Source organism: Medicago truncatula, chromosome 4, assembly GCF_003473485.1.
Source record: "Medicago truncatula cultivar Jemalong A17 chromosome 4, MtrunA17r5.0-ANR, whole genome shotgun sequence".
In the NCBI taxonomy this organism is placed as follows: domain Eukaryota; kingdom Viridiplantae; phylum Streptophyta; class Magnoliopsida; order Fabales; family Fabaceae; genus Medicago; species Medicago truncatula.
In genome coordinates, this window is record NC_053045.1 from 41,228,598 (window position 1) to 41,249,326 (window position 20,729).

Genomic DNA, 20,729 nt, shown 5'->3' on the forward strand with positions numbered 1-20,729 from the left:
CTAGAGAGATTTCGGTCATTTCCTTAATAAATATAAGGGTATTTTAGTCATTTACTCTATATTTTTAACGGGGACTGACCGCCATAGCTGGAAATACAGCGGTGTTAAATTCTCTTGATGGAGAACTTTGCAGTCCATTGTGGTTTATTCAACTCGAGGGATTACTCTCTGCAATTGCGCGTAGAGAATAACGACTTCATATAAAAAAAAGGTTTAATATGTATTTACCCTCCTATAATTTAGGCGAGTTTCGGTTTACCCCTGTAAAAAAAAAGTTTAGATTCCAACCCTGTAAAATAAGATTCTTTGATTTTAGCCCCTGACCTATGTGACTATCCAAAATTGCTGACGTGGCGAGCTGACTGTGCATATCTGAATATGTGGCGTGATGACTGTATTTTTATTTTTTTTAAAGGTTACACACGGCATTTGTATTTTTAAAAAAAAAATAAATTCTGGAAAAATTATTAAAAATAAAAAATAATGAAAATTTAATTTAAAAAAATCTGAAAAATTAAATTAAAATTAAAAAATAAAAAATAATGGAAAAAATTTATATATATATATATATAAATTTTCAAAAAATATAAAAAAATTCTGAATTAAATTAAAATTATAAAAAATCGAAAATATAATATTATATAGTTATTTTGATTGTGAAAATTTATTTCTAGAATTTTATTTTATTCGAAAATATAATCTAGATGAATAACAAGATACAATGAATTTTGATTCACGACACCGGTATATAAGTCATGTTATACTATCGAATAACAAGCCCTTAATTCTATTCTTCATGATCCAATGTTATGTTTTTTTAATTATTGAAATATTTTCCAATATTTTTATTTTTTGTATAAAAAAAAACTTTTTAATTTCGAAAGAAAAATCTGAACTTTTTTTTTTTAAAAATAAAATGTATTTTCTTATTATATTCATGAATTTCAAAATATATTAAGTTTCTGAATTTTCCAGAAATATAAATTTTTTGAAATATATATATTTTTTCTCATATTTTTAACTTTTTCCATATTTTTTTTTTAAAATTTTCTAGAACTTTTTAATTTTTTATTAATTTTTCCAAATTTTTTTCATTTTACCAGATTCTTTTTCATTTTTATTAAATTTTTAGATTATTTTTTATTTTATTAAATTTTCCAGAATTTTTTTAATTTGTTTAATCATATTTTTTATTTTAATTAATTTTTTCGTTATTTTTTTATTTTTCAGAATATTTTTCATTTTTATTAATTTTTCCAGAATTTATTCAATTTTTTATGTTTTTTATCTTTTTTTTAAATCACAAATGCTACGTGTACCCTTTAAAAAGAATAAAAAATAAAAATAATTATACAGTCAGCGTCCATTACACATGTGTCAAGTTTTAAAAAATAAAATAAAATAATTACACAGTGGCGTGCCACATCAGCGTCTGAATGAGGTCATGGGTGCTTTGTGAAGAATCTTAATATTATAGGGGTGTTTTGTGAAGAATCTTCATATTATAGGGTTGAAATCTAAACTTTTATTTTTACAGGGGGTAAACCGGAACTCGTCCAAATTATAGGGGATAAAGACATATTAACCCTAAAAAAAAGTTATATAAATTTATCTTGAGGGAGAAATTTGTAATCCACTGAGGTCTAGGTGACTCAATGGATTACTCTTTGCAATTGCGCGCAGAGAATAACAACTTCATATAAAAAAATGTTATAAAAATTTATCTTAAAAGTGAGAACTTTGCAATCTATTTTAGTCTACACGACTTGAGAGATTACTCTATGCAATTGCGCGTAGAGAATAACAACTTCATATAAAGAAAATGTTATATAAACTTACCTCTTGAGGAAAAACTATGCAATCCATTATTGTCTATGTGATCGAAAGATTACTCTATGCAATTACACATAGAGAATAACAACTTCATATCGAAAAATGTTATATAAATTTAACTGTTTAATAGCAAGTTCATATCATATAAATAATCTAAATCAAATTGCTAGCATAAAAAAAATATTTTTTCTCATAAAAAATATAGGGTTAAATATGTTTTTGATCCCTATAGATATGTCAACTTTTTGTTTTAGTCCATCTAAAATTTTTCTTCAACTTCTAGTCCTCATTAGTTTTCTATCTTCACTTTTGGTCACTCCTTTAAAGTAAAATCATATGTAGAATTTATATTTTTGAATAAAATTTTGCTGAAAATTTATATATTATAAGAATCTCTCCCAAAAAGAAAATAGAATTTTTTACGAAGCATGAATTAAATATGAATTTTTATATTTTTGGAGGTTAAAAATTCATATTTAATTTATTTTTTGTCAAAAAATTCTAATATATTTTGGGAAAGAGTTTTATAATATTCTACACATTTCTGCACAATTTATTGGAACAAAAAATAATGATTGAAAATGTTATAGAAAATAAAATTTAAAGAAATTTTTCAAAGAGAGTGAAATGAAAAATTGATATGTTATAAAAACCAAAAATATATTTAACTTAAAAATATATTTTGACTAATATATTTTTGACTCAACCAAAAGAATTGAAGATAGAGAAAAAACAAATCAATATTCAAGAAAATATATTGATTTTGATTATCAATAATGAAAAACATACAAAGATATATAATAAATTGAAGAATAAGGTGTAGAGAGAGAGAGAGAAGGGGTGAAAGAAAAGGAAAGAAAAAGAAAAGAAAAGAAAAGAAAAGAAAGTGAAGCAGAGAAGAAAGAAAGAAAGATGTGTAAGAAGGGAGTAGCGTTTTTGTTTGAGATGCGAGCCTTCTCCGGTAGAAAGGGAACCTTCTCCGTACTTCTTCTCTTTCTCCTTTTCATTCTCATTCTTCTTAACATTTAATCTATTTCTTCTTCAAACACCTCACCTTTTACTTCTGTACTCGTTTTCAATCTTGGTTCTTTCTTCTTTTCTTCAATCTCAATGATTTAAAGATCGATTAATTACTTTGTAGGGTCATTACCAACATTTCAAAGATTCACCCTTTTACTGCTCTGTTTGGATAATTATAAAGATTATCATAGTTTTTGATATTAAGAATCATTGTTTGCTTTGTGGGGTCTAGTTAATATTTTCTTAGGATTTTGGTGTAAATAGTGTCATCAAATCAATATTGGTTGATTTATGATTTATGAGTTATAGTTTATATCTATAACCCCTCCTTTGATATTATTTGATTCCCAGGAGGGTTTGTAATCATCAACCAAAAAAACAGAAAAAAAAAGTTTTTTATTTTTATTTTTTATAGATAATTTGATTTAACTATCTCATTATTCAACCTTTTCCCCCAAATTTTATTGTGGGTTTTGCCTAAAGATAGGTTTTTTTAGTGATCAGTAATCTGGGTTTTAAAAGATAGTTCTTTTTTTTATTTTTTTATTTTGATTTTGTGCAAGAAATTTTCCTATAAAGTTAGGTTGAAGAGATTTGAGGTTAATTTACTTTTTGAGGGAGTGGTTGATTTGAGTTCTCAATTGGGTTATTGAATCTTATATGGGAATACCTGATAGTTCATTTTTAGATCTAATAGAAAAAGTTAGGTCTTGGGTTTCTTGGGGAGTTGGTGATTTGAATACATTTTCTGAGAATTTTGATATGCAAAATAGTGTCTGCAAAATGTGTTGTGAGTGTAATAGGAATTTTAATGATATGACTCAGTGCAAATATAATTGCAAAAGCTGTGGCCGGTGGTTGTGTGGGAAGTGTATCAGAGGTTGTGATCTGCCAAATCCTGAATCTGATAGTGGATTCAAGGAAACTATAAGTTCTTGCAAGTTTTGTTCGGTTACGAATAGGACGTGTGAGGGGGGTCAAAGGAAATGTATTGAGAAAGTGCATCCTGCTGTTTCACCACAAGAGAGTCCTAGAGAAAGTCCTGAGCCACCTTCACCGTGCTTTAGTGTTGAAACTGAAAGAGATGGTTACTTTGGACGACATTTTCATGATCGAGAGTGTGAGTATTATGCTCACTCCATGATCAGTAGGAGTTTGAGCTCATCTGGTGCTCATCCTTCTTCAGTATCCACTCTTCCATCTACCTTAAGGTAATCATAGTTTCACATTTCTTTGCTTCAAGTTACATGTTTTTTGTCTTATTATGTTGGAACTTCATTAGAAAATTCGTTGCATAGATAGCTGGTTTCTTATAGAAATGGTTTGCTCTGTTCTATGGCAACTACAACGGTGAATTTCCATTGGCATTTTAGTTTCTAGATATGTGTTCTCATATATAGTTTGGTATATGTTTCTCATGTATATGTTTTCTCATCCTTGAATAGGTGAACAAATTACGTTTTTTTAATGATTTGAAAATGACTTGCCTTGTTTATCTAATTCTGCTTGAAACTTTATTATATGCAAATGTAGGAGTGATGAAGAAGGGACGGAAGATTTCGGGAAGCACTCTCTCAGTCCATCTCGTACATATTGTGATAACAATTCAGATGTAGATTCAAGTAGCGTTAGTGCTAGACATGACACTTACAACTTTAATTCTGTGGGGACAAGTCCTTCAGATAGCCCTTCTAGGATTGATTTTGCTTCCAGTAGGGCCGGGCTTCCTATCCAGAAGAAGGGGCAGGAGAAAAGTTCCGTCCCTCAGAATGATGTTCCCTCTGGTCAACAAAGTACGGCGGTTTTAAGAAAGCCTGAACCTGGGACTGAGGATGCATATAACACTACTTATTTTTCGGATGACTTGTCAATTTTCCGGAACCAGAATGAGAATTTGCAGAGGCCGTTGGATTTTGAAAACAATGGCCTTATTTGGTTTCCTCCACCACCTGAAGACGAAGATGCTGATGCAGAAGGCAATTTCTTTACATATGACGACGAGGATGATGACATTGGTGACTCAGGTGCCTTGTTCTCATCCAATAGCAGTCTATCAACTATGTTTCCTGCTAAAGAGAAGCACAATGAGGGAAACAAGGAACCTTTAAAATCTGTCGTACAGGGGCATTTTAGAGCTCTTGTTTCACAACTTTTACAGGGAGAGGGAATTCAAATTGGTAAAGAAAATGATTCTGGGGACTGGCTCGACATAGTTGCAACTGTAGCATGGCAGGCCGCTAACTTTGTGAGACCAGACACTAGCAAAGGTGGCAGTATGGATCCTGGTGATTATGTTAAGGTCAAATGTATTGCATCCGGAAGCCCGAGTGACAGGTAATGTGTGTTCCAGAATTTAAATATGTACATTGTAGATCACCGCCACATTCATAGGCATTTCTATGTGGTTAACTATGAAATTGTGGTTCATGTTTTGCAGCACCCTTATCAAAGGAGTTGTTTGCACAAAAAATATAAAGCACAAGCGCATGACCTCTCAATACAAAAAACCTAGACTATTACTCCTAGGTGGAGCGCTGGAATATCAGAAAGTTCCAAATCAACTGGCTTCTTTTGATACATTGTTGCAGCAGGTGCCTTCACGTTTAACAGATGGTCTATGTATTTTTTAGTTTAGGTTTGTTTTTTCTTGGAAATAATTACTGATTTGTTAATGTTGGCAGGAAAATGATCATCTGAAGATGATCATTTCGAAAATTGAGGCTCTTCGACCAAATGTTTTGCTGGTTGAAAAAAGCGTTGCTTCACAAGCCCAGGAATATTTGCTGGCAAAGGAAATCTCCTTGGTTTTGAATGTTAAAAGGCCTTTGCTTGAGCGTATAGCTCGCTGCACTGGTGCTCTTATCACTCCATCAGTGGATAGTTTATCTAAAGCACGACTAGGGCACTGTGAATTGTTCCGGTTAGACAGGATTGTGGAAAATCACGAGGCTGGTAATCAGTTCAACAAAAAGCCATCCAAAACATTAATGTTCTTTGAAGGTTGCCCACGGCGTTTGGGATGCACGGTAATTTACTCGTGTACTTTCTATTTTATGTTCTTTTTTCTCTATATTTGTATGTGTATGAGAGTTATAGATTTTTTTGATTTCTGATTTGGATTCTTGCTGCAGGTCTTACTGAAGGGCAAATGTCGTGAAGAACTGAAAACAATTAAACATGTTGTACAATATGCAATTTTTGCAGCTTATCATTTATCTCTTGAGACCTCGTTCCTTGCTGATGAAGGTGCCACCCTGCCTAAAATGATAGTAAAACACTCGACAGACATGCCAGAGAGTGCAACAGCTGACACTGACATTTCTGTAATATCTGACACCTTTTCTTCTACCATGTGCCAGTCAGAGGCTGATGATGCTTCTAAAGTGAAAGACTCTGTTGGTCATGATGTAATGATTGGAAATCTGGGATCAGTGTCAGAGAATCTCAATGAACATAACTTTCATTCATATACCGACGCCATGGTGGATTATAGTGCTGACAACGTGCTCTCTGATCCATACTGTAATAACCTAACATCTAATTTGACTTTGGAGTCAGATTTTTTGCATCAGTGTAATGAATCAGAGGGGGAGACTATGTCTAGAGACCCTTCACGAGTAGATTTGCAAGAAACCATGTTTCAAGAGGAGAATGAGTGTGAAGTTGTTGACTCAACAAAAGACAATATGATTGAGGATGAGTTTTCTGGTGAATACTTCTCTGCCACTGAAGCCCATCAGAGCATATTAGTTTACTTTTCAAGTCATTGTGTGTCGAAAGGAACTGTATGTGAACGCACTAGGTTGCTGCGCATAAAGTTCTATGGCTCCTTTGATAAGCCACTTGGGAGGTATCTCCATGATGATCTGTTTGATCAGGTAAGTGTGTTTATTTTTATTTGTTTTCCGTGAGCCTGGTACCCGTTACTTCTGAACTGATATGATAAGAATTGTTTTTTTCCAGACATCTTGCTGCCAGTCTTGTAAAGAGCCTGGAGAGGCTCATGTCCTTTGTTTTACACACCAGCAAGGGAATCTTACAATCAACGTTAGGCGTCTCCCCTCTGTGAAGCTACCAGGGGAAAGAGATGGCAAGATTTGGATGTGGCACCGGTGTCTGAGGTGTCCATTTGTGGACGGAGTTCCACCAGCAACTCGTAGAGTTGTTATGTCGGATGCTGCGTGGGGATTGTCTTTTGGAAAGTTCCTGGAACTTAGCTTCTCAAACCATGCAACTGCTAATCGAGTTGCTACTTGTGGCCATTCTTTGCAAAGAGACTGCCTCCGGTTTTACGGGTAAATCATCCAGACAAGGAATCATTAATTGATTATTGTTTTTACTTTCTTTCTATTTTATGCAGTTTTTGTTGGTTATTGATACTTGAAAAATTATATACAACTTGATGTAAACAGGTTTGGGAGCATGGTTGTTTTCTTCCGTTATTCCCCTATTGACGTTCTTTCTGTCCATCTACCCCCTTCTGTTCTAGAATTTGGTTACATCCAAGAAAAGTGGATTAGAAAGGTGGCAGGAGAGGTGAGATATAACATATACTCATAATATTTGCTTTACTATTTTACTTTTTGCTTTCCTTGATTGATTGCGTAGTCTTTAATTTATCAACTGCTTGGTATCAGAATTTAAACCTTCTCCCTCCTTTTCAACAGCTTTTTAGTAAAGTGGAGACCTTGTATGTGGAAATATCAAATGTGCTGGAACAATTGGAAACAAATGTTTTGTCTCCTGGCATTGGAAATGAGCTGGCAGATGCCTATGACATTCATAACCACATACTGGATCTGAAAGACATGCTTCTAAAAGAAAAAATGGATTATCATGTGAGTAAACTAATTTTATACCATTCTTATATTAGGAGTTTATGGTGCTTGGTGTTGGAGAGGGAAGTGTTGTATGTGTATATGTTTATTCTGACATTTGACGAATATACTTATATCTAAGTTCCTGATCTTTTTCCTTTTTTTTTTTTTCTCTTTTTATGTATGTGTATGTACAGAGTTTACTAAAATCAGCCAATGAGACTGCAGAGCCAGGAAATATGACTTTAGACATTCTGGAACTAAATCGGTTGAGACGCTCACTTCTAATTGGTTCACATGTTTGGGATCACCGGCTAAACTCCCTAGACTCTCTTATTAAAAAAAGTCTTAGCTCCAAGGTTAAACAAGAAACTGAATCATTTGCAGATGGTAAGGAATTAAGAGTTGACTCACTTCATAAGGATCAAAGTTTTGACTCTTGGCTGGAGCAAAATAATTCTCAGCCTTCAAAATTGCACGAGTCTCATGAAAGTCATAAGCTTGTAGAGCCGGACGACCAACCTAAGTCTCGTCGTGCTTCTGAAGCATCTGCATGTTCTCTTGATGGGGAAGAACCACATTCAGATGCTGAATTTGTTTCCAACAAAACGTCATCTGAGTGTATGCCACCAAATGAATCCAATCTTTCCGAAAAAATAGATTTGGCATGGACTGGAACTGATCAACCTGTTCAGGTCAATGCTTCGGTTAAAAGGTTGGCACAACCAATGAGAGTTCATTCTTTTGATTCAGCATTAAGAGTCCAGGATAGAATCAAGAAAGACCTGCCCTTGTCGTTACACATGTCAACACTTAGATCTTTTCATGCTTCTGGAGACTACAGGAATATGGTTAGAGATCCAATCTCCAATGTATTGCAAAATTACTTTCAAATGTTGCCGTGGGAGTCGCAGAGGATAAATCTGATTCTGAGCTCCACACCGTCATTCATTTCCTCCATTTCTCACATTGCTGAAGGTGCTCGGTTGTTGCTTCCCCAAACATGTCACAGCAATAGAGTTATAGCTGTATATGACAATGATTACTCCAGCATAATATCTTATGCTCTTAGTTCTAAGGACTACGAAGATTGTGTTTCTGGGAAGTCAGATGTACGCGATGGTAGCTGGAATGCTCATGAGAGAAATAAAGAAGATTTAACTAATTCCAGCCTTTCTGCATGGGCTACTTTAGACCTGGATTATATCAATTATGGTAGTTATGGGTCCGACGAAGTTCCATCTTCAATTAGTTCTCTTATCAGGGACAAAAAAACATCTTTGCACTTGCCAATCTCTTTCGGGGACGATTCTTTGGGGGCTGGAGGTAAAGTGAATTTTTCTGTCACTTGCTATTTTGCAAAGCAGTTTGATTCACTTAGGAAAAAGTGCTGCCCTAACGAAGTTGATTTTGTGCGTTCCCTGAGCCGTGGCCGGAGATGGAGTGCACAGGGAGGGAAAAGTAATGTATATTTTGCCAAGTCGTTAGATGAAAGATTTATTATCAAACAAGTAACGAAGACGGAATTGGAATCCTTCGAAGAATTCGCACCTCAGTATTTCAAATACATGATGGATGCGACGAACTCGGGAGGCCCAACCTGCCTTGCCAAAATACTTGGTATTTATCAGGTGAGAATCATACTTTATCACTGTTATAGCACAAGCTAGAGATTGTTGGAGGAATGTAAAATTTAGACTTACGGTAATATTTATTTTATTGTTTTAATACAGGTCACTGTCAAATACCCAAAAGGTGGTAAGGAAACAAAGATAGATTTGATGGTAATGGAGAATCTGTTTTACAAGAGAAACATATCTAGGGTATATGATCTTAAGGGATCAGAAAGATCTAGGTACAATGCAGATACAACTGGGACAAACAAAGTGATGTTAGACATGAATCTGTTAGAAACGTTGAGAACAAAACCCATATTTCTTGGAAGTAGGGCTAAGCGAAAACTTGAGAGAGCTGTTTGGAACGATACATCCTTTTTGGCGGTAAGCTTAAATAAATGGTTAATCTTTATTTTTTTTGTTATTTATGGTATTGAAAGTTTCTTAGTAATACATAATAGGTTATGCAATGCTGTTAAATAGCTGATATAGCAAAGCTATAGCATAGTGGAATTTTAACAAACTGCTATTGTTCTGCAATACGTGTTTTAGTACAAAAGCCGATATAAATGGTTGTTGCTGACTGAGACTTGTGTGATTGTTGTAATTGTTTCAGTCAGTTGATGTTATGGATTACTCATTGCTGGTTGGGGTGGATGATGAGAAGAAGGAGCTGGTATTGGGGATAATTGATTACATGAGACAATACACATGGGACAAGCATTTAGAGACATGGGTTAAAGCTTCTGGGTTTCTTGGGGGTCCTAAAAATGCTGCCCCTACAATTGTCTCTCCTAAACAATACAAGAAAAGATTCAGGAAGGCAATGACTACCTACTTTCTCACCTTACCTGATCAATGGTCATCTTGAAAATTTTATTCTTTTCTTAGATCTCTATGTATCCATAGTGAAAACTCCTTTGGATACATCAAGAAAGTGTATTTTATTTTTCATTTTTTATTAAAAATACTTTATATGAATACAGAGTAAAATATTATAATAATTAGCAACATAGTGTGGCACAAGTGGTATAGTAATTCAATTAATAAATACCTTATTTGTTTATTTAAGAGCTTTTGGTCGTTCTTTTAATTTAAATAAACTGTGGTATCGTGTTAATTAATTTTACATGTTGCTGTTGTTAAATAAATTTGGACTACGACTTAGCAAGGTATTAAATGGTTGAAGTTAAGTTTAACTCGATTGAAAAGTCAAATATTTCAACTCATCAAGTTGTTACTTTGCAATTGTGAAAGGTGGGATGGGCCATGATTCACCAACCTAGTTTGAGGTATTTATCCATTTCAAAAGATAGTAGTTTGAGATAATTACGTATTTAAATTAGTAGTTTGTATTCCAAATGAAAAAAAATAAAAATTAAACTAGTAGTATGTATGTACAAAAGAGAAATGATATTTGAACAACTATTTTGTGACAACTTTTAGATTTTAAATCATGTAACCGTAACCATTTGAGGGATTTTAAATTTTAAAAATGTAAGTTATTCAGTGTTTAAAAGTTACAACTAAATAATTTCCTAATTTCAAACAATTTTTTTTGCTTATAGTATGTTAAATTTGATATATTAATTAATTTTAAAAACAATTTTACCATTTCTTTATAGTTAGTTGGCCTCCTATAAAATATCCTTACTCTTTATAGTTCCTCTTAATGAGTTGTAGCTTAGTAGACTGCCCTTTGTTTAGCCTAAAATGGCGTTCTTGAATGACGGCGTTCTTAGATGGCGTTCCCTACTACTAGCTTACGGTAGCTTGTAACATTTCCATGAAAGTAATAAGTTTTGCACTTTCTTGCACATGCATGACGAAAGTAAGAGGAAGTTTGCTTCATAAAGAGCTCTTTAATGTTTTCTTCATGTGCAGGCCACGTTTAAACCAACTACCACTGAACACTAGCTCGTACACACTTAGCTCAATGATGCCCCTAAACTACGAGTGCTTTGTTATAGTTTATAGTTTAAAGTTTGTTCAATAAATGGTTATGTTAAATGGAAGGTTGTGGAATAAGATAACTTTTAGAAAGTTTACCCGTGAAACTTAATGAAATAAGTTAAAAAGAGCTTAGAGTAGAGGTTATACTAAAGTCTTTCATAGGACAAAGTATGATTAGCCTTATTGCTTTAAACTGTTACGATGACGTGCTCTACGTATATGACTTGACTAAGAAAAATCAAAAAATAAATTGGATATAGTATGGACACCAAATAATTGATCATTTTTTTAACAATTGACTGCATCATTACATGAACACCAAACTCAGATCACCAAACCCAAAACATCTATACTCCTCAACACAATATAAAAACAAAGTGATTATTATTGCCTCCAATACATTTGAGAGATGAATCCATATTGATTTAACCCATAATTAGAATCTTTGAGTTTATCTTTCATGCACCACCATGTTACTAATTTGACTCGATCAAATAACCGAGTGGCATCGATCTCTTGCATCGCGAATATAAAATTACTATAGAGTTTTCCGGAAATTCTACTCACAATAGGCCACACCATTATGAGGTAAAACACTAACATTACCCAACTAATGCAAAACCGAAGGCCAAAGACTTCTAAACAATGACCACTCAATAAACAAATGTTGAACCGACTCACCAATCTCATAACTATCTACACAAAAATAAGAACTCAAATTTCAAGTGTCTCATCTTGCAAGATTATCCTTTGTTGAAATCATATCTATAAGTAAACAAAGATACCTTTAAATGAACTATTTTATTTCAAATGACCTTAAAAGCCAGATCAAGGTTTTCAGAATATCCGTCTATCATGATTTGATAAACATATTTAATCGAATACTTTTCACTATGTGCATTTCTTCACAACCATTTACCACATGAATTTTCTGCTCAGAAAAGTTAACCAACAAGTAATTACACTATAAGATTAGTTATTGCTCACATGAATTTTCCATTGGTTCTGCTTATGAACCTTCTCCGAATCTTAGCGCACTTTTGACGGATGCATTGAGAGTGTCATTTTGGATAACTTGTGTTTTTCTTTTCATGATTCCTCTTTTGTAACAAAAAAAAGTGTGTTACTTCTTTCTTTCATGTACTTTTTTGTTTTTTGCAAACTTTATATTGAGTACAAGGATTGACTAATTCGAGAGATCAAAATCAACAATCTAATTGCGGGGGCTCCAACCAACGCCATCAACCAACCCAAGTGGTTTCTTTCTTTCATTTAGATAACTTCACATTAAAAGAAAATATTTAGAAAGTAACCTGAATTCTAACAAATTCAAGGTAAGGATTTGTTGATTAATTGCCACTTAAATGAAGGGTGACCTCAAATTGGGACAACAATATCTTTTTACCTTATTTCTCCAACCCATCAAAAAGCAATAGTTAAGTTACAAGAAAAAAAGTACGTAGCTTCTTTGTTTTAAGGAACGTTCTTTTTTATTTTTTAAAACTCAATAATATTCAAGATATATATATATAGGGGGGGGGGGGGGGGGGGGGGGGAGCAATTAGCCATATCTTTTCAACTATTACTTTTCCCACCCTACTGCCTTCTCGCGCGTTCTGCAAAATTTACTAAAATATGTAATCCGGACCAGATTGTTAGTGATTTCCGAAAACAGAAATCTGGACCAAATGTTATGTGTTTTTCTGCGTCTTTCTTTGATGTCGAGTGTCTCTGTTGACCGTTATATTAACCCCACACAAGCCGCAATGCATTGCAATTGAAGGGTTCCTATGAACGGTTAACAATGACCATGACACCATCGACACCCTTAAAAAACTAAAAACATTTGAAGAAAATGGAAGAAAAGAGGTGAAGTGAAGAACGAAGGTATTTGTTGAAGATGAAAGCCTATTTATAGCCTAAAACAAGTCATAGGTCATTAATACAATCAATGAAAACGTGTTAGTGGTTGTAACCGTCCAAACCCACATTAATGGCTCTGAATCTTTCTGGATTTTACATTCCGGAATGTCCTTAGCCCTACAGGAAGTGCCAACTTTTCTCTCGTTCACCATTATCGCATTAATCCGGAAAATATATTCCGAAAAACAGATATGCATTTCGGATTTTATATTCCGGAATGCATCAGTAATGGGCGGTGGTCTGCACCACACGTTTTTGTCGATGGTCAGGTAAAAAAAATGTGTTTTTACCACGTTTTGTGACTGCAATTATGGCCTCCAAACCGTTTTTGACCCACCCCTCCCTATAAATAGCATTCCAAGCCCCACCATTTCTCACACCATCCTCTCCCACCCTCTCCTCCTCTTCTTCCTTCTACAACCATGGTTTTCCATCGTTGGCCTTTCATAGATAAGGGCCTCGTTGAAAACTTTCAGGGTTTGTATGAACGGTGAATGAGGATGGAACCGCGCTGCAACGAAGTGCGGTTCATCTAAGGGTCATGTGGGTCAGTGTGGTTCTTAGCTTGGCCTGCCTGGGCGTAAGTTTGAGCACCCCCCACCTTCTTCAGGGGCATTGTTCTCTTCTTCCCGCCCTCCTATTCCCTCCTCCTCTGGTTTTCCTCCAATAGGCAAACTACTGGTATGTTCCATCACATAGCAGTGGTTAGGCTCTTAGGAGATTAGAAATAGATTTAGGATCTTATGTAATAAGCTTGAAAATTATTGTAATGTATTGTTCATATATTAATAAAATGAGTTGTTTTTATGTTTGTGTCTTTTTATTCATGTTTTTTATTTTATTCGCATTTTATTTTACGAATTGTAAAGCTTAAAATTGCAAAAGTTCAAGTAAAACATTATTCCGGATTTTCAAATCCGGAAACATCTGCAAAATTCTGCAATGCAATCCGGAAAACGAAATCCGGACTAGGGATAAAATTGAAAAAAAATAGGGCGCGCGAGGAAAGGCATAGGGTGGGAAAAATAATAATCTATCTTTTTGGATATGAGTTACAATAGTACCGGGAAAATTATGGGTCCATTCCATGTCTGGAACTAGGAAATTTTACCCTATACCCCTACAAATGTTCTTTCACCCCTACAAATATTCAAAAATTCCAATTTTACCCTGATCATTTAACCTTTTACACATTAATTTCTCACCACTCACTTTTAACATTTTCCAATTCAATGACATTCTGACTTGTATTTTTGTTTCTTTCGGAAATCATTGTTATAAAACATTTCCAAATTCAAGCAAATTTTTGGAACACTCACGTTTACGTTACCGGAATCTATACTAGAAGCCTATATAAGTCCTTTCCCGATAGCAGCCATGACTTGATTATAAAACGATAAAATCATGGGGATACATGGCAAACCGTAAAACTAGTTTCTCCCTATACAAATCCCTATATGAATAATAATTTCGAGGGAATTGTAATTGTTATCGTTTTATAAAACAATTAGTGCTATTAATCAATGGTAAAACTATTTTCTCCCTATACAAATCCTTTACTGTATAATCAAGTCAGGATTTGATTAAAAGCCAACACCGTAAAACTATTTTCGGATTTCCAAGGAACCATGGCAAACCCAAAAACCTCAATCAATGATTCAGAGAACAAATAAAACCACCGGAAACTTGCAATTCACAACAATTCTGGTAACAATCCGGTTGCCAGAGTTGATTCCAGAGACAACGATTGCGCTAACAATTCTGTTTCAAGAGTCATTCCGATAAAAGAAAATAACATCTGAAGGCAAAGAACGTTTTCCATAAATAGTGGGGTGAACAAGTGAAAAAATAACTAAGTCTTATTTTATATAAAGGGTAAATTAGATAGTTTGAGTGAAATATTGGGGTCAAGGTATAACCGTAGGGGTATGGGGTAAAACCTCTCAGGAACTAACATAGGCCCATTTAGCTATCTGGTGAGCAGCACCGTTACCTATTCTCTTGTTCATGTTAAGCCTTCTCAATCAAACTTTAATTAATAAATAAATAAATATCTTATATTTTTCTCATTATTTTCGATTTCAAAAGATTTCTCTGTTTTCCATATAGTTGCATGTTTTGGAGTTATTTAGCCAGAATATTGTTGGTATCTACACCCGTGTGAATGTGATATTGGTTTCTTAATAAAGAAAATGTAGTCCTTGAATGCATAAGGTCAAAAGCTTACGGACAAAGAACTGAAGGAAAAAAAACTAAATCATGCAGACCGATACCGTGATTTTAGGATAACTCTTACATCATTCAAACTAACATGTAATTGTTAATTCCCTCTGCAGTCAAGACTCACAACATATCTGAATTTCCGTCTTGTAGTATTGTATTTTTTTTTGTTTTGAAGAGTCTTGTAGTATTGCATGTTCATCGTTTTTTTAACGGTAAAATTTATTAAAATCTCGATCCCTGCTTAAGACGAAGAGATCGGTAAATCAGAGATTATAAAGACGTTGTATATAGACGGAACATCCAAAATAAACACCGATAAAAACACGAATACCTACATCACCTATCCAAGACCTAATTTCAACACCCATGAACCCCACTACCACCAAAATCAATTTCGCCGCCTAAAACAAACTCTGTCGCGAACAACCACTTAAAACGAAATCCATAAGCACCCATTGCTGCTACACACTCCAAAAAACACTCCTCTAAATCAAACATCCTCTCCACCTCACCATGGTTGAGCCACACCCAAAAAGACATATTCCAACACTCCTTCGGCTTCCACCATCTCTCTATCCCTGATCACCAAAGAAAAAAACACCATAAGACCGGCCTTCAGAGACAAATCAGTAAGGCACCCCTCATCTCCAATCCACCGAAGAAGATGCCATAACCAACCGAACCACTTGCAGCTAGACACTAACTACCGATCTCGAAAATCCATTCATGAGTGTTTTCCTCTCCTTTTGTGCTAATAATTTCACTTCTAGTTACATTAGGTTGTTTTAAATAATTATTGATAAAATCACAACATAATATTGGAAATTAACTATAATAAAGTCATTCATTCATTAATTAATATTTCTTCTCTATATGAGGCCACATATATCCCCTATATAAAAAAAAAAACATATATGAAATAATCTCCAATATGTACATATGTAGGAGTTGAACTATTAATACAATACATAGGTTTACAACTAGTCACACACAAGTCACAACTGGACTCTGGTGTCTCAACCAAATATATAGCAACTAATTTTACTAAAGATGTAAATATTACTCTATGAAATGAAATGAATTACTAATTAATTATTATTCATACAAACACCTAAAAAATAGTAACCTGTTGTGATCCTACGTATTGTATGAATAATACATAACTCTTATTTAACTAAACATAACAAAATCTCCTCAGTTTGGTGAGAAATTCTCCAGGAATAGCACCCACTTGATTATGAAGCCACAGCTATTTGAATCCCTCCTTCATTGCTTGGCATAAAACTCACCCTTTTCTGTAAAATTAATTACACAAACACTTTAGGAAAATGGAAAACCTCGTAGTGATGCTCATTTATTTATAATATAATTATAATTTAGTTATACAGTTTTTTAAAGTCAACATTGGTAAGATTTCTTTTCTTATGAATATTCAATCTGTAGAGCGTTTAAACATCATTGTCCTAACTTTTTTAAAGAGAAAATGATGACAAATTTTATTAGTACTTCTCTTCTAAAAGGAATAAACATAAAGTTGATAGTTGACCTTTAAATTATCTTAAACACACACGCATTTAGGACCACTAATAGCCTAAATTCACCCCTTCACCAAATTCTATCACCAAATTCCTCCCCCTTTTTTGGGTACAAATCACCAAGCTAAATTTTTCAACACACAATGAGCGGCACAAATTTAAAATTTCACATGTGATTCTGTTAGAAAAGTTTCAATGATTCTTGAAAGAATTCAAAAGGGCATGCTTGAATAAACCATACATAAATTCATTTCAAATTTGAAGTTTAAGTTACTCATGCCAAATCAAATGATTACGTTCAAATGCTTAATAAGTTTCTAATGATGACGAATAGTTTGAGAGAACCAAATAATACAAAACTTTGAATTAACGGGACCAATTCTCTTAGAGTCGGAGGGTTAAGACAAAAAAAATATTAGCATGCAAAGTTAAATGAAAACAAACCTGTCGTGGTGTTCTCGGAGTTCTCGGAGTCCTCGGACTCTCCTTAACTATAGTCTCCTTTTCCCCTTTGCCACTGGCCTTATACAAACGCATAATCATCTCTGCAGCCTCAGCCTCATCTTTGCAATCCCTCATCAACTTCTCCACCTCAGCCTTAGGAAGCCTAACTTTCAACCTCACCCCACCACCATTCTCCTTACCTTCCAATTCACCACTATTATCATTCATTTTACTTTGTTTCAAAATTGACAAATCAGAAGCAGATCTCCTAGTAAGCACTAAATTATCAAGTCTATCTTTGGCACTCATTTGAATCCCGGAACGAATCCTTCTTGGTTTTGTTTCTTTTGGAAGCTCCACAAGAAAATAAAGCCTCTTTGGTTGTAACTCTTTGTGTGCTTCAATTACCTTTGCCCTAACACCATAATGCTTAACTGCTTCAGAATCTAACAAAACAAGACCTGGATGATCCTTAAGCACTTCTCCAGCTTTTATTGGTGTTTTTAGCTTCATTGTTTCACCATCTATTTTCATGACCTTTGTGGTCTTTTTTGAACCAAAAGTGTTCCCCATTAGTACCTCAAATTAATGAACAAAATATGTCTTAGGTTTTTAGCTTTGTGAGTATGAGGCACTATTGGTGGAACATAAAAAATATATAGCTTTTTTATAAGGTTGATCAATATAATCAATTTTGTTACAAAACCAAAGCCAAAGAACTAACTAAGTTCAAATGAGAAATGGTGGGTGGGGTGCAACATAATTGCATGATTTATATAGTTCCTGAATTTTGGGTTCTTGGTCAATAAAGAAGGCATAATTTTAAAACAAAAGACAATTTGTTTTTAGTCAAGAAAATAAACAAGACAAATTTATTTACGGAAAAGTACCAAAACAGAAAATACCAAAGTAAAGTACGTAGCCTTTCACTATCAAAAGAACAAAAATACTTATTAGTATTGATGATTTTCAACAACCATGTTTCAATATTCAACAATTGCCAATATTTTAAAACTTTTCAATATAGTCGACTTTGTGGTATTTTTTATGAAAAAAAAAATGTTGTAGTTTAATAATGAAAATAATTGAAGACGTGAGCAACGGTAATCACGGCGTGGATTGAAGGATTCGTGAAATTTCAAAGGCATGGCAATTAGTTGCATGTGAATATGAGATCTGTTTTGACTTTATTTGTTTGTAGTTGTAGATAAAGTACTTAAATTTCATAATCGATAGATCCCTTTTTGGTTGAATATGTACAATCAAAGAGTGATTTCCGTTCAAACGAAACTTTTAAGGGTTTGGTTAATCATAGAAAGACACGCACAAATTGAATTCAAGAAGTCTCATATTCGAATTCTACTTGTTTCTTTTGGAGATAGATTAATGTAAATATTTTTGTAAATGTTCTTTGATCTTCAAAAATCTTTTTTACCTTGGACTAAAGCATCATCCTCACCCTAAATTTTATTATTACAGTAAAATAATCTTAATTAATATCCCTACTATCCGGCAACAAAAATTGTATTGCATGGAGTAATGAGTTGCATCTAAGACTCGTTCAATTGTATTGCATGGAGTAATTATTTGTATCTAAGACTCGTTCAATTAAGAGTAACAAGATACATGTGGTTAATTGCGTCGTAAAAAGAAAAGAAGAAGAAGAAGAAGACAATTTTGAGGGTTTGATAAAAAATTCAACATGTATCATTGTAATAGTTAAATGAGTTTTTTTTTTTTTAAAAGATATTTTGGCAAACCCTTTAATCAAGATGTAGTCTTTGGCTCTTTGCGGTGGTGGTGGGAAGCTTGGATTTCATGTCGGCTTCACCACCATACCCCAATCGGGGTTGTTAGCTGTCGGTGCCGCCGCTGCGGCTTTCAAAACCAATCACACCACCGCTGTGTTGGTTGGTTTGGTTGTTCTTTTTCTTTTTATTTCACCTCAAATCGTCGTTGTATGGTCTCGGACCAGATCTACATCCTCCTTTCTTCTGTGTTTTCTCGCAAAATCAAGTTGGATGGGAGATAGTGCTTTTGGTTTGTTGCAACGATGAATATGGATTTAAAACCCTTACGGGTCTTTTTGTTTGATTTATAACCGTTGATCACCGCAGTAAACAAGTGGTGCACGTGGATTTGTTATTTACCGTGTTGGCGGTCAAATCCAGTCCCCAATTTCAAGCATTTGTGCGTCGTTATTAATCTCAGTCATCCTGTTGATTGACATGGCACTATATGGACCCGAAAGAGTCGTTAATGCTTGTTGTCGTTGTTGCAAGAAGTTGATGATATGTGATCCGATTTTCTGTTGACGATCAATTCATTCGCCAAACTTTATACCCACTTATTTGTTAAAAAATTTTATGGTTTGCCCGTTAAGGTTGTTGAATGCGTCAGGTTTTATTCCCCCCAATTTTTATGTGATTTTTCCCTTTTTATGTAATTTTTCTCTTGGATTATAAAAAAAAGAAATAATAACTAAATAATATTTACTTAAAGTGTCAACAAAAAAAATATTCTTAATTTTTATTACTTATAATGGTGAATATTGATTATTTTTTACGATAAATTATAAGTTTTTTTTTAAGGGTTTATAAAAAATTTATAATTATTTTTGTTAACAATGAATATCATTTCCTAAAATATTAAAGTCAACAAACATCTTTTTATTTTACAAATTAATCGTTAATTTATTAATTTAAAAAACCAATATACAAATTCTCTTCAATTTATAAATGTATGTAAAAACTCCATGAAAACAAATTTCATTTAGTTAAGAGTACTTTATTTTGAAACAAAAGTTGACATGAATATTTGACGGTGGTACTATTCACCATGTTTATAGTAGAATCACAACGATATTTTTTTTTATGGATTTGTTTAACCAGTGCAATGTTGCACATGTTAAAAAATACTTGAAAACCAACAATTATTTGTTAAAAAATTATGTATTTAATACAAAATGTACAAGTTTTAATATAAATTTACTATTTTAAACTTCGTGCAAATTTGCAATGTTAGAAAAATCATTTTTTTTCTTCAATTTTTTAAGATAATAATAAAGATGTATTCTTTTGATGTTTTAGCTATTGACACAAGTTTTAAGGAGTAATTAAAGTATATAAACATTTGTGTATTTTTTTACTTAAATGTCCTTATTTATCATTAAATTCACATGTGATAAACCAAATGTCACAACTACTTTATCAGTATATTGTGTTTTCCAACATGGGTAAACTTGAGAAAACAATAATAAATTCACTAAAACATCAAAAGTTTTGGAATATAATTGAAGTTCTAAAATATCAAAAGAAAAGAAATGGAGGGAGTATTGTACTTCATTAACCACTAAAATATATGTT

General features: G+C 33.5%; 2 protein-coding genes across 2 annotated transcripts; one reads left to right on the forward strand and one right to left on the reverse strand.

Moving 5' to 3' along the window:
* Positions 1-2,654: 2,654 nt before the first annotated feature.
* Positions 2,655-10,339, forward strand: LOC25493029 (putative 1-phosphatidylinositol-3-phosphate 5-kinase FAB1C). The gene is made up of 11 exons (XM_013601404.3): positions 2,655-4,064; positions 4,387-5,187; positions 5,291-5,444; positions 5,535-5,879; positions 5,985-6,731; positions 6,817-7,148; positions 7,266-7,389; positions 7,521-7,691; positions 7,868-9,301; positions 9,404-9,670; positions 9,903-10,339. Exons 1-11 carry the CDS (start codon positions 3,514-3,516, stop codon positions 10,155-10,157), a joined length of 5,181 nt encoding a protein of 1,726 aa, XP_013456858.1. The 5' UTR covers positions 2,655-3,513; the 3' UTR covers positions 10,158-10,339.
* A 5,939-nt stretch (positions 10,340-16,278) lies between these two features.
* LOC25493030 (uncharacterized protein At1g66480) lies at positions 16,279-18,121 on the reverse strand. Its single transcript, XM_013601405.3, has 2 exons — positions 17,365-18,121; positions 16,279-16,680 (listed from the first exon to the last, which is right to left on the reverse strand). The coding sequence occupies exons 1-2, from the start codon at positions 17,935-17,937 to the stop codon at positions 16,621-16,623; spliced, it is 633 nt and encodes a 210-aa protein (XP_013456859.1). The 5' UTR covers positions 17,938-18,121; the 3' UTR covers positions 16,279-16,620.
* Between the last annotated feature and the right edge of the window lie 2,608 nt (positions 18,122-20,729).